The sequence below is a fragment of the Panthera tigris genome, chromosome C2 (genome assembly GCF_018350195.1).
Source record: "Panthera tigris isolate Pti1 chromosome C2, P.tigris_Pti1_mat1.1, whole genome shotgun sequence".
Taxonomy (NCBI): Eukaryota; Metazoa; Chordata; class Mammalia; order Carnivora; family Felidae; genus Panthera; species Panthera tigris.
The window spans coordinates 94,330,058-94,344,527 of NC_056668.1; the positions used below are offsets into that span (position 1 = coordinate 94,330,058).

The 14,470-nt window shown below is 35.7% G+C and overlaps 1 protein-coding gene and 1 non-coding gene across 7 annotated transcripts; one reads left to right on the plus strand and one right to left on the minus strand.

Moving 5' to 3' along the window:
• The first annotated feature begins 52 nt into the window (after positions 1 to 52).
• EIF5A2 (eukaryotic translation initiation factor 5A2) lies at positions 53 to 13,200 on the plus strand. 6 transcript variants are annotated; one of them, XR_006207579.1, is made up of 7 exons: positions 521 to 637; positions 885 to 1,084; positions 1,622 to 1,726; positions 8,558 to 8,689; positions 9,238 to 9,328; positions 9,507 to 9,538; positions 11,110 to 13,200. XR_006207579.1 is itself a non-coding variant. In XM_007077078.3 (6 exons), exons 2-5 carry the CDS (start codon positions 920 to 922, stop codon positions 9,295 to 9,297), a joined length of 462 nt encoding a protein of 153 aa, XP_007077140.1. In that variant the 5' UTR covers positions 521 to 637; positions 885 to 919; the 3' UTR covers positions 9,298 to 9,328; positions 9,507 to 13,200. The 6 variants fall into 6 exon arrangements, 4 of the variants coding, with proteins under 4 accessions (XP_042812503.1, XP_007077140.1, XP_042812501.1 ...); XM_007077078.3 differs by having other exon boundaries at positions 9,507 to 13,200; XM_042956567.1 differs by lacking the exon at positions 9,507 to 9,538.
• Positions 8,108 to 8,250, minus strand: LOC122230865. The gene has a single exon (XR_006207935.1). It is a non-coding gene; the product is annotated as a small nucleolar RNA SNORA67 (small nucleolar RNA).
• Positions 13,201 to 14,470: the final 1,270 nt, after the last annotated feature.

Consider the following 14,470-nt stretch of genomic DNA (forward strand, 5'->3'; position numbering starts at 1 on the left):
CCGGGACCTATCCCGGAAGTGGGGCTGTGGTGGGGGCGGGAAAGGGCGGGGAGGCCGGGGTGTGGAAAGTGTGGCGGCCCCGCCCCGTCTCTTGGAACTGCCGGGGCCGCCACCGCTGCCGCCGCCGCAGCTGTAGGGGACCGGCGCCGGTGAGCAGGCAAAAGGAGCTCTTTCCCTGCTGAAAGGTGAAGACATGGGGAAAAGCTGGTAGGGCCGGGACCGGAGCGAGGCAGGGCCGGAGAAGGCGACCGGAGCCGAGTCCAAAACTAGGGAAGGAGGAAGGATGGATGGGGGAACGGAGGAGAGCGCGGGACCCGCCAGGGCTCAGGCCCTTGCGGGGCCGGGCCGGGCCGGGCCAAGGATGCCGGCAGGACAAGGGGGCGCCTGAGAGGCCGGGACGACGGCGCCAAAGGCTGGAGGGCGGGGTGCACGCCTGCTGCCTGGGGGCCAGGTGCTGTTGACCAGGTCCTGTTATCCCCATCCTTCTCGGGGATGTGCGGCCTGGGCTGGGTCCCCCGCAGTGAGGATAAGGGCGGCGGCGGAGGGCCGGGTGGCGCGGCGCGGCGCTGTGCGGGAAGGTCGCCGGTTTCTCCTGCGGTGGGACGACGGGGGCCGAGATTTGCTGCTCCCCGCGCCGGTGAGTGCCCAGGGCGGGTATCCCCCACCCGCTAGGAGCTCATCTGCGACCTCCCTCCCTACCTCCCCACCAATGGATGGAAAAGTTTGTAGAGGCCGGAGTTAGAAGTGCCCCCTATTCTTTTGTGGGTGTTCTATAAATGAAAAAATAATAGATCCATGATGTTTGGTACGTAACCTGTCCGAAATGTGATGTTTCCCTGCCTGCGTTCCCGTTGTTAAAAAGCAAACACAAACTTTTTGTGTAGTTCCCTGGGAAAAGCTAGCATCTCCCCAGCCCACCATGGCGGATGAAATTGATTTCACTACTGGAGATGCTGGGGCTTCCAGCACTTACCCAATGCAGTGCTCGGCCCTGCGCAAAAACGGCTTCGTGGTTCTCAAAGGACGACCATGCAAAATAGTGGAGATGTCAACTTCCAAAACTGGAAAGCACGGTCATGCCAAGGTAAGTGCCCTTCCAGGTCTCTCTTTGCGTTGGGGTTTTAATCATTTGTATTACAGTGCGGAACATGAGATTTCCATATTTATAACTTTGTAATAATCACAATTTTTTCTTCCCACAGTTACCGGGTGACCAGCTATTGCTTTGCATACTGAAAATATAGCATTTCCTTTTGGGGCCCTTATAATGTTTCATTTAACTGGGAAATGAAACTTTCCTGAAATCCTAGTGACTTAGAATAATCTATTCAGATGAGAAAATGTGTTCTAACATAACTTCATTTTTCTTATGCATCTTATAATTGAATTACTGGACTATATATGATATTGGGTCTGGATATGTCATGAAACTGTTTAGTTTGGTTCACTGCTTCTCAAGTCAATGACCACTACTTTTTTTTTTTTAAGAAAATAAAATTAGATGACCTTGGAAGGAGAAAGAATCTGTCATAATCAGCTTTGGTATTGTGCTCTTATGTATGTAATGAGTGATATACTTGGCAAAGATTAAACAGGTTTCCTGTTCTCCCTTTTCTGCTAGGTTCACCTTGTTGGAATTGATATTTTCACGGGCAAAAAATATGAAGATATTTGTCCCTCTACTCACAACATGGATGTTCCAAATATTAAGAGAAATGATTATCAAGTGAGTACCAATTTCCTGTAAAATGCTGGTTGTTTCTTAAAGTTGCAAATACATTCTACTGTTAACTGTAATTTAACAAAACCTGGGAGTAGTTTTGTAGGTTTTTCTAACCAAATATTAGGCACCACTTATCCTAAAAATTGGAAAAATAGTGATATTTAACACTTGTACCTTATCTATAATTATTGCTAATTTGCTATTTTTTTAACATTTTGAATTTTTAAAAAGTTGAACATGTCTTATTGTTTCTCAGATCAAGTGACTGCATTTTGTGACTGAATAAGTCCAATGTTTGGTAAAACTGCTCTTTGTTGTAAACTATTTCAAATGTAGGTAACTCCCTCCCTGGTATTTTATTTCTTTTCACTTCTCAAACCTAAGACTTTATAAAGTCTTTGGGATTCATGTTCCACCAACCAAGTTTGTGTATTAATGAATGTGAGTTAGAATTTGGTATTCTTAAATAGGGAAGTCAGCCGAAAGCCATTAGTATAAAAGATGAAGTACCTGGCCACTGCATATAGTAAAGAAAATACAAAACTATGTAATTGTTTTATTTACATTCAGTGACCATGCTGTGACCTTTTGTTAAATTATAGGTATAAACTTCCAAGTTTTAGTTCCAATTATATATTTGGATAGGTCATGTGTAATGATAACATTTTGTTGGTTTGGGAGAATTGATGGTAACCAAACCATTGACCTCATAGGATGTGGGAGCTCAGATTAATCATAACTAAAGTCTCTCTTGTAAGTCTTCAATCTCAGTGACAAGCATACCATATACAGAACTCTTTTCTGTTATATTTTACACAGTGAAAAATATAAGTGTGATACCTAGATTTTTTAAATTCATTTTAAACTGACTTCTTGCTATATCTTTTATTGTATTATGTAATTTTTAGAGCATGTTACCTTCAGCTGCAAGTCCCATATGACTTCCTTTTACTCTTTATTCACACATAATGTAAACATATTTTTACATAGTTTTAACCTAGTAAGTTTTATATTGTCATTTTCCCATTTATAAATATTTTCTAGGTTTCTTTGGAGTCTTTGTAGACATTTGAATTGTCTTATTATAATAATAGCGTATGGGCTTTTTTTTTTTTTAATCAGGCAAATTTGGGTTTGGATCTAGTTCTGCCACTTTCTAGCTGGACAACCTTGGACAAATTATACAATCTCTCTGAGACTCAGTCTTCCCATCTACAAAGGAAGGATAATGTGAGGATTAAATGAGAAAATGTATACCGTAATTACCTCATGAGTAGATATGTACCAAAAAGTAGTCCTTTTCTGCTCCCCCTTTTCCTGTATAAAAATTCCATTTAATCATTCCATTATGCTTGGAGCACCTAATTTAGACATGGCTTATAGTGGGTGCTCAATAAACATTTGTTAAATGCATATGTGATTATTCATTGAAGTAAGGATAGTGCAGCTAAGGCTAAGCATAGACTTTTCTTTTGCCAAAAATGGATTTCTGTTTTTTTATCCTTAACATGTGAATGCTTTGAATATTCAATATTCATTATATACATTAATACGCATTCAACATAGAATGCTTTTGCCTTTGAGTGTTTCAGAAAGATAGTATCAGTAATTCATATAATTACTACCATGATCAAATTAGTCAATCATTGGGGCACCTGGGTGATTGACTAATTGTAAAAAATATTGTGCTCTAGGCAAAGGCTCACTTACCTCGTTCCCTTTACCTTAGTCTAGGCCATGCTGTATCCCCAAATAAAACCCAAACCAAATTTTTCCTTTAAGTCTTTTCAGTCGGTTAAGCATCTGACTCTTGATTTCGGCTCAGGTCGTGATCTCACCGTCAGGGCTCTGTGCTAATAGCTGGGAGCCTGCTTCAGATTCTCTCCCTCTCTCTCTCTGCCGCTCCCCCATGCACACACGATCTCTCCGTCTCTATCTCTCTCCCCCTCTCTCTCAAAAATAAATAAATATTAAAAAAAATTAGTCAATCATTGATTGGAGCTCCAGATTTAACATAAAGGAAAATTTAGTTTGGGTTTTATTTGGGGACACAACAGGACCCAGACCAGGGTAAGGGGAATGAGGTAAGTGATGCCCTTGCCTAGAGCACAAATTTTTTTTTTTTTAAGTTTATTTATTTTGAGAAAGAGAGAGAGAGAATCCCAAGCAGGTTCTGTGATGTCAGCACAGAGCCTGACTCAGGGTTTCATCCCATGAACAGTGAGATCATGACCTGAGCTGAAATCAGAAGTGGGACAATTAACCAACTAAGCCACCTAAAAGGAAAAATCAGTAATTCAAATTTTGTCTTTATTTAAAATTTTGATACTTTGTTCATCATGGAATTTTTGTATTAATTTTAGTTTTAAAATATGTGATCACTGATGAGTTTTTTTGGTGCCACCTTAAATTTTGCACTCAGAACAAGTGCTTCACTTTCCTCATCCTAGTGTCAGCCTTTGGTATGTAGTCTGTACTGGATCATGGATAAGAGAATGACTCATGCCAGATAGGCTGGGTCTGAATCCTTACTTTAACACTTACTAATTACGTGACCTTGGTTGGCAAGTTATTGAACCTCTTGCCTTTTTTTCATTATTTATAAAGTGAAGATAAGAATAGTAAACCTCATGGGAGGTTTAGTTAGTTAATACTTAGAACAGTGCCTTGCATCGTAAGTACTCAGTGATCATACCCCTTTGTTATCAAGTCACCATATAATACTTATTTCTGTTCATTTAAAAAATTTAGCTCTGTGGGCCTTTTCAGTTATATTTATTGTGCTGTGGTGGTCTTCATGCACGTATCCATGCCAAATATGTACAAGGTATGAACCTGGAGTTGGGAGGAAATAGTTTCTATCAAAGACAATATTGGAACAATTGATAAATTTGAATATGGACTATATATTAAATAATATTTTAGCAATATTACATTTCCTAATTAAAAAAAATAAGTTGGTTATATAAGAATTTGTCTTTTTTGGGAAAGAAAAAAAAATTTGTCTTTCTTGCTAAAGAATCATGATTTTTGAAACATACTCAAATGGTTTAGTAAAAAGAAGAAAAGAACAAGAATGTATATTCTATGTATTTTATGTATTCATATATACATAAATGCACATGTGGTTAAATGTTAATGGGTGAATCAAGGGGAAAAATATGGGATTTTGATGTATTATTTTTGTAACTTTACATATATCTGAAATTTTAAAAATAATTTGTGTAAGAAGATCAAATAATTTTCATTATTTAATTTTATTTTTCTACAGTTTTATTTTTGAAAATTTTAATTTTATTTCATATAGCAATTTATTTTAATAAGATGTTTAATTTTTTAAAATGTTGTTTTACTAGATATTTTATAATGTCTATACGTATTTTATTTGAAATGCTTTATATTTCATCCCACAGTTTAACTGATGAATTCTTAACTCTTTAAAAATAAAATACCACCATTATATAAATAAATATCAAAGTATCAGTAGTATTATTTGACTTTTATGTTTCAGTCACTAATGGCAGTGGGAACCTTTAATTCTCAAAATAGACAAGTTCTACTTCAGGGAATTGCTAAAAGAGCCAAAATCAAAAAGATCTGCCTTGTAAGCCTGTGGCTATTTAGAATTATATAATAAATGATGTTGGAAAAACTGGACAGCCACATGCAAAAGAATGAAACTAGATTATCTTACACCATATACAAAAATTAACTCAAAATTGGTTAAAGACTCGAATATAATTCCTGAAACCACAAAACTAGAAGAAAACATTTGTGGTAAGCTTCTTGACATTGGTCTTGGCATTACATTTTTGGTTCTGACACCGAAAGCAAAGGCAGCAAAAGCAAAAATAAATGAGTGGGACTACATCAAACTAAAGTGTTTCTGTACAGCAAAGGAAACCACCAACAAGATGAAAAGGCAACCTACTGAATGGGAGAAAATATTTGCAAATCATATATCTGATAAGGGGTTAATGTCCAAAATATATAAAGAACTCAATAGTAAAAAATAAACCCCAAGCAATTTGATTAAAAAATGGGCAGAGGATCAAAACAAACTTTTCCAAAGAAGATACACAGATGGCCAACAGATACCTGAGAAGATATTCAACATCACTAATTAACAGGGAAATTCAAATCAAAACCACAATGAGATATCATTTCATACATGTTAGAATGGTTGTTATCAAAAAGACAAAAAGTGACAATTATTGGAAAAGATCTGGAGAAAAAGGAACTTCTTGGACTGTTGTTGGGAATTTAAATTGGTATAGTCACTATATAAAACAGTATGGAGGTTCCTCAAAAAATAAAAGTAGAACTATCATAATAATCCAGCTATACCACTTTCGGGTATGAAAACACTAATTTCAAAAGCTATATGCACCCAGATGTTCATTGCAGCATTGTTTACAGTAGCCAAGATATGGAAACTGCCTAAATGTCCATTAATGGATAAATGAATAAAGAAGATGTGGTATACATATACAACTGATTACTACCTTGTAATGAAAAAAAGGAAATGTTGACATTTGCAACAACCTGGATGGAACTTGAAGATATTATGCTAAGAGAAATAAGTCAGAGAGAGAAAAAGAAATACTGTATGATTTCACGTCTATGTGGAATGTAAAAAACAAATGAACAAAAAGAAAACAAAACTTATAGAGCAGATTGGTGGTTGGTTTTAGAGATGAAGGGGATTGGAGAATGAGTGAAATGGGTAAAGGAGGTCAATTGTATGGTGATGGATGGTAACTAGAATTATTTTGGTGATCACTTTGTAGTGTATACAAAGATTGGTACAATAAAAAAAACTACACTTCTGCCTCAACCTCCTTGTTTCCCACTCCTCTCCCAACTACCTCACAAATGTTTGAGTGATGCAAAGATGAATTAAAAGGATTTGTAGTTGCTTTGAGGATGCTTTTTGTTTTTGAGGTTTTAGACGTGTGCAAAAGCTGAAATCTGATGAGATATCTGTGGGAAGCCATAGCCAGATTTGGTAGTGCCATAGAGAGGAGATTTGAAATCTACCTCTATGGTAGGTTTGTGTTACAAACAGTAACACAAAGCAGTAAAGGGAGTAAGGACCAAATCTTCAACTCCTTTTGTGTTTGTCAATGTTAGCATCTGGTGTTCTGAGCAATTGCCTTTTATAAAATCTGTTAGAAGTCTAGGCACCTGTTGCTGGATGGTAGGATAGTTCTATTTTTGTTTTTTTGAGGAGCCTCCATACTGTTCTCCAGAGTGGAAGTGGCTGTACCAGTTTGCATTCCCCCCAGTAGTCACTTATATGTGGAATTTCAGAAACAAAACAGATATGGGAAGGCAGTGGGGGGGAGAGAAGAGACTGAGGACTGATGGAAGGGGGTGGGAGATGGGCTGGAGGGGTGAAGGGCATCAAGGAGGGCACTTGTGATGAGCACTGTGTGTTGTATTTAAGTGATAAATCACTGAATTCTAGTGAAACCAGTACTACACTATACATTAACTAAAATTTAAATAAACTTAAAGAAATCTAGACATACTGTATATGCTTCTAGAATAAATAAGTACAGCCTGGCTATTTCATCATTCCTGTAATAAAAAAAAATCAGCAATATCAAAACTGTGTCTCTTTGTAGGTTAGACTGGGTTTGTTTCATTAACGTCATCAACAAGCAAATGTTTGTCTTTAAAAAAAAATCTAATGTTTATAGTAAACTGGACACCAAAAGTTTTCTACAGAATTTTGTTCATAATCAAATTATAAAACACATTGTAATCATGGAAAACTAAAATTAACTTTATGCCCATTAATAGGAAAACAGTTAAATCAGTTACAATCTATTTATGCAGCTGTGAAGTAGTTAAAGAGACTGAGGTAGGCCTATAGTTTCCAATTTGGAAAGATTTCTAAGACATACTGTTAAGTGAAAACAACTTGCTGAAAAATACCTGTAATATCCCATTTATGTTTTTTTGACACAAAAAGTGACATTGATTCAAAGAAAAGAAAAAAACCTGACAAGATGTCTATCCCGTGGCTCCCTTCCCTCCCCACTCCTGCTCCTCTTCAGCTCCCAGGGCCTGAATCCTGGATAGGGCTAGGTAACAGGACAGCCCTTCAGATGAGGTCAGCAACATTGACGAGCATCTCCTCAATTGAGGATTTGTGGAAGGTCTCGATATCTCAAAGAGTCCTCCTGTCTTCTTCTGTCACCATGTTAAGGGCCACACCCTTATGGCCAAATCGTCCACCAGGACCAACTCTGGATAGTTTCCCCTGTTGGTGGGAAGGTCATAGTTGATGACTAAAGAAACCTGATGTGTATCAATGCCTCTGGTCTAGGTCAAGGGCTTAAGAAGACGCAACCTATCCAGAAAGGGTTGAAGTATACATGTAGGCAGCCAAAGGAAGGCAAAGGAAACAAACATCCCCTTCCTTTCAACAACCTAAGACATGTCAGATTTTTTTCCAAGTTACTAATTTCCTGAAGAGGGACATGAGCAGACCCCATGTAGACGGAATCACCTTGGATTCTCATTTATTTTTTCTAAAGCAACTATATTTGTATTGTGCACATACACATAAATGCTTCAGGGCATATTAGAGAGAGAGAGAGAGAGAGAGAGAGTTGGGGGAACGTGGTGTGCAGGAAGGAGTGAACTTATACTTTTAGTCTATACATCTTTTATGGTTTTGTATGTTTAGCATTATTTAAGCTCAGAATATATTAACGTATTACTGTGTACTTGTACAAATTAATGTGGATTGCAACTTAACTATGTAAATATTACAAAGTGATATAATCTAATCACTGCAAATGATATAATTTCTTTTAATAGCTGATATGTATTCAGGATGGTTACTTATCCCTGCTGACAGAAACCGGTGAAGTTCGTGAGGATCTTAAGCTGCCAGAAGGTGAACTAGGTAAAGAAATAGAAGGAAAATACAATGCAGGTGAAGATGTACAGGTAAAGACCTAAGGGGAGAATGCTTTTTATAAGAACTGTGGCATAAACTAGTTAGCAAAAAATGGCAAATATGAAATGTAGTTTTTAAATACTGCTCTATGAGATGGTTTTCCCATGATACCCCGAGAGGTCCATTACCAAAGAAAGTATCAAAGTTCACTTTTTGCTAAGCAGACACTGCCAACCCCAAATTTGTTTTGAAGACCAGCACCTGAGCTATGAAAGATAAGAAAAGATGGCATGGGAATACTAAAGCGTGAAGGTGATTTACTCTTTGTCTTTGCTATGACTCTCAGAAGTATGACATCTGATAAGTATTGAGACATTCATAGCTCTTATTCTTCCCGTTTCCTGGAAGTCACCTTAAAAACCACAGTTTGAGAAATTTTACTTTGGAAAACTATAAAGAAAGTAGGTTATCTGGTCTTGGAATACCTCTTTCCAAAGTCAGCATGTATAAAATATCCACAAATATCCAGTATATAATAACATATCTTATATATGTATTGCCTTCTGAATAACTTTTTGCCTGCATTTTTCCCTTCTAGGTGTCTGTTATGTGTGCAATGAGTGAAGAATATGCTGTAGCCATAAAGCCCTGCAAATAAATGGGAACATCAGGCATGAGCAAAATGTTAGGTCTGGATCAACCACAGATCTAAAGTTTGGGTCTAAGTTGTCACCAAAGCTATGGCCTTCATAAGCCACCTCATTTTTTTAAATTGTTTTGAAATTGTACTCAGTTAGTTTTGTAGGCAATTGGTAATTTAAAATCATCAAGTTTGTAATTCTTTTTTTTTTTTTTTTAATTTTGTAGGTGTCTTTCCTATAACTTTCCTGTGGTTTTCAGTGAGTACAAGAAATAGATAAGATGGCTTCAGCAGATATGATTTGTCTGAGCAAATCATTCCTGAATTTTAGTTGATAGATAAACCAGGGCTTAAAATCAGACAATGTAGCATCTAGTGGTATCAAAGTACCACATTTAAGTTGAATTGTTCTGCATTAATTTCAGACCTAATATAGAATGAGTTGATTGTGGATTGGAATTGTCACAGTTTCAGCCTGTGTGTGGCAAGCACAAATCCTTAACCAAAAATCATGTTATCAAAAAGTGTCAGTTTTCTTAGTAGGCATGTGCAGCCACCTGTATTACCTCAGTCATACTTTCCTTTGCCAAATTGTTGCAAGACTAAACATAACCTTATATGTAGTGATTTTGCTACCTGCTCATAGTTGACAGACATTGAACTGTAGGTTGACTGTTATTAGCAAGTCAGATTACAAAGGAGGAGTCTACAGGGGACAGTGGCAAAGGGGATTGGTTAGAGCTATAGGTTTTTACTTGAGGCCTGTGTAACTGGCATAAAAATAGAAAGTTTCTTTCTAGTTATGTTTTTGCTTTTTGTTCTCTCTCTGTATTTAAAGGAGTGACCTGCTTTATAGGATGCTATGCAGTGCTTTTTATCAATATGTTGAATAAATTGTTGGTATTTATAGTAGTCCCTCCTTTCCAACCATTTTTAAGTACACTTTTTGGCATTAAAATATTTAGTTGTCCAGCAAAACTGGATATTCTTTAAATTGATTTGGAATATTTGTTAAATTTATGTACACTTTTTCTAAAGTGAATTGAAAGTGCATCATGGAGCAAGAGTTACTTTCTGTGATGATTATTTTTCTTACTTTGAGAAGTACATATATTTTTTTCTGATTGTTATGTACTTAATTCGGTTACCAGTGTGAAACATAACTAGGAAAGAATTCTAAAAACTGAATAATTTTAAAAAGTGTTTTAGGTGACTCAGCTACATTTCTCTTCGTATATCTTATTTCCAGGATTCTAGACACTGTCACAGGGTTTGCAAGGACCTTTGACTTAAAAACAATCATTATATTGAAATTAAACTTAGAACAAAATCACTACTTCAGTAATCATTCTCTAAGACTGATTATGAGACCTTTCTCATCATGCCTTGACCTCTGAAAGACCTTCGTTCCTATCATCTGGAGGAAAACATATATGATGCTGTAACTAAAAATAGTATTAGGCACTTGATCTTAGCCAAAAGGCCGAGAAGCAATACTGAAAATAGTATTAGGAACAGAAGATCCCATAGGTTTAGTTACTTAATTTGTGCACATTTTTAAATCTTGTATAGGCCTCAGCAAACCCATTTGGAGAAAAAAACAGGATACTTAAGAGAAATGCAAGGAGAATTCTAAAGCACAAGAAATATAGAGGTTATAGTTAACCATTTTAGCATAACATCTTAGCTTTTGCCCATCTGAAGCACAATTAGGAATTAGGCTAAATTCTTTCCAGTATTCCATCTAAGTATCTACTTCATACTGCTCTAGTGTTTTAGTAGTCTGTTCTGTGCGTTTTACTTGTTACTGGTTGGCATTGTTATCCACAGGAATTCCAGGAAGTTCTCAATCTGTGCTGCTTGCTGGTCACTCACATGGCCCCAGTTAACCATACTAGTGTTCTGGTTTACTGTTAATTCTGGATTAGCATGCCCTTGTTGTTCCTAACTTGTCAAACTTCACATAAATACATTTCAATTGTGAGGTAAGCATATGTGAATTATAATGCATCTCTATCTTCATACCTTGAATGGCAAAAGCTATTTATGCATAAATATTTTAAGTACCATAATGAAATGTAAATACTCTTCTGATATATAAGTATAGATTTTAAAGATATGGGACTGTTTATTTTCACATAAGTCAGTACATGTTTCTCTAGAACAAAATATTTCATTTAGTAAAGCTTTATAAATTGTATTAAAAGGAAGCAGGTAAACGTATTTTTTAACATAGAACAGCAGTAACTTCATTCTTTTTGACATCAGAAATACTAAAAGTTGATTCCTAGTATTTGTTGTACTTTTTTGTAGCAAATGTTAAATATCACAAGTTACCATGTATAGAGTGTAGACTGTCATGTTGATAGATTATACGATGATACACCATTTTTGTTGGCAGGCATTTCACCAATTTATATACAATATTAACAAGTGGAATATTTGTTTCTTTCTAGAGCAACATATTTTATTTCTACTGTGAAGACTTTGTTATACCTTATTTGCTACTACAAAGTTGAATACCCTCTGAAATAGATCAAATCATTGCTACTTTGACTTAGCATTTGCGTCATAGACATAATTATGATATTTCATTCTCCCCTCCAAGGGCTGTCTGTCACTTGAAATTGTTGCTAACCAAGCTCTTGAATCCGTTACCATTTATGGTACAAAATTCTGTACCAATGCTTTATAACAATTACCAAAACTCTCCTGCAGCCGGAGCATGATATCTTTAATAGGAGATGCTATAATAAAATGTTTAGGCTATAAAATTTGGGGACACAATTTTTCATTATAGCACAATGTGGAGTATGTGCATATGCACACCCAGCTTTGTATGTTTGTTCTTTTTACAAAGTCCTTTCAACTCTTAAAAGTACTGTAGTCTGGTAGTGCCTCAAATGTTGTGACTTTTTTTTTTTTTTAATTTACAACTTTTCCAGAATTTGTTTTTGTAACTTTAAAGTTTCTCAATTAGATTATTTCTAGTTGAGCTGTAATTTGAATGCATTGTTCTCAGGGCTGTTTGTGCTAAGAGCTGAAGTTGCATTATTTTAAAGCTGCCTGAAAGTATATTGCCAAATTTTCCCAAATTGTAATACAATGATAACATGCAAATAAAAATCCTTAACATCAAAATACTTAACCTAAGTATTAAAACAAAATGGGAACATTGATAACATCTATACTGAAATCTTGCCATATAGTTTTCATTGTAGAATAGACTTTGGTAGTCTTATCTTAGAACCCAAACCTTAATGATCTATCTGAAAGCATTTCTTTGGCATGGACCCCAAAGATAGTTTTTAGAGCCAGACAAATAGGTAGTGGTTCTCAAACATATCTAGGGACAACAGATCAAAAATTCATAATGCTCTTTGGGTACATGAAAATGTTTACATACTGAATTCTATAATATGAACCACAAACAAATTTACTATGAGAAAATATGGCTCTTAAGCAGTATAAGAGCAAACTCTGAGCATATTTCCATAAACCGTATGTTATATTGAACTGATCAACAGTTGAAAATTTTCTAACTTTACTTAGGCATAATATTTTATAGTTTTTAAGCCTTTTTTTCTCCTAGCATTCAGACAAGTAATAGACAACAAAGGCTTATGAAAAATTCATTGTGGAAAATCTTAAAATTGAGAAAATTCAATCTATTAACTTTAATCTATTAAATTTTTTTTTCTCTGAACTGGATATATGGCATCATTATTTGATTTTAGCGGGAACATTTGGATTTAGCTTATGGAACACAGATGTTCTGTGAGAACATGACTTGAAGTCACTATATAATTTAATGTTTCTCCATTAAGTATACATCTGAACATCAACTTAACTACCAAGTGAGGTCAAGTGCCTGAAAAGTGCTATCTACATCTAATTAGCATGTTTTCCTTGTGTGAAAGAGGCATCTTATAGCAATGCATATCGAGCTTTCTTTCACCTGCTAGAAACATACTTGTTGCCAAATGTTACCAATCACTACTATTCCTCTCGCCTTAGAATTGGATGAAACCTATTTTACAATTGAGAGAGAGGTTATTTTATTTATATGAAGTCCCTAAAACTATTTCTTGGTATTGGTAGACTTAGGTTCATCTTAGTTCATGATTGTATTTTTTAAAAACTCTGGACACCAAACTATATTCAGTGATGACTGTACAGCTTGTCATAAGTCATAATTGTGATCTTTCTTGAAAGGAATTCTTTATTATGGTTAATACCTACTATAAATGAGCACTCTTGTGCTTGTTACAAAATACAATGCACATTACTAGTTCTATGCTAGTATAATGAAAATGGCTAGTTCCATATTATTATGTACTTGTGTTCTCCTCTCCAAAAAGGAAATAGTTGAAATGGCATTGTCTAATCCAGTGGCACTTTATTAGTAATACATTTTTATTTGTCTTAGGTACAGGAGAATTCTTGCTTTTATCTACAGAGACTCATGTTTTAGCTAAAACTTTAAAATTATAAGATATGTAGTATGAGTATTATAATTGTGTATTTTACATCTCAAAAATGGGTAAAATTCAACTGTCTTTGGGTATACTAAATTATTAAAATCCTTTACATTGTAGATGATATACATCAATTATAACTTTTTGTTACATTAAAATATATTTGTCTGGTAACTTCATCAGCTATATTAAATAAACATAAAGTTAACTTAACAGCCTGCCCTATTCTTGTACATATACATCCCTAAAACCATTTTTATGCTAGAAAATAGTATGGGGACGCCTGGGTGGCTCAGGGTGGCTCAGTCGGTTAAGCTTCTGACTTTGGCTCAGGTCATGATCTTATGATTCGTGGGTTCAAGCCCCGCGTCAGGCTCTGTGCCCAGAGCTCGGAGCCTGGAGCCTGCTCCGGATTCTGTGTCTCCCTCTCTCTGCCCCTCCCCTGCTTGTGCTCTGTCTCTTTCTCTCTCAAAAATAAATAAACATTCAAAAATTTTTTTAGAAAATAAAAGAAAATAGTATGTATTTATGAGTTGATGACTGTTAAAAGAAAATCTAACTTATTTTTACTGTGTTTTTATATTCTGGATCCTTACTAGACAGTACCCTAGCTTTATGGCTGGGAATGGTAATTTTTACATTTTAGTTCCAGATTTAGGTATAGTTTTGTTTTCATTTTAAAATTTTTAATAGTTTTAAGATATGTAAAATAG

Bases quoted from the DNA above. Each gene is read 5' to 3' on its own strand.
- EIF5A2 (XM_042956569.1), top strand. From the start codon at position 920: ATGGCGGATGAAATTGATTTCACTACTGGAGATGCTGGGGCTTCCAGC. The intron at 1,085-1,621 runs GTAAGTGCCCTT...CTTTTCTGCTAG, and splicing joins GAAAGCACGGTCATGCCAAG to GTTCACCTTGTTGGAATTGA. The intron at 1,727-8,557 runs GTGAGTACCAAT...TTCTTTTAATAG, and splicing joins TTAAGAGAAATGATTATCAA to CTGATATGTATTCAGGATGG.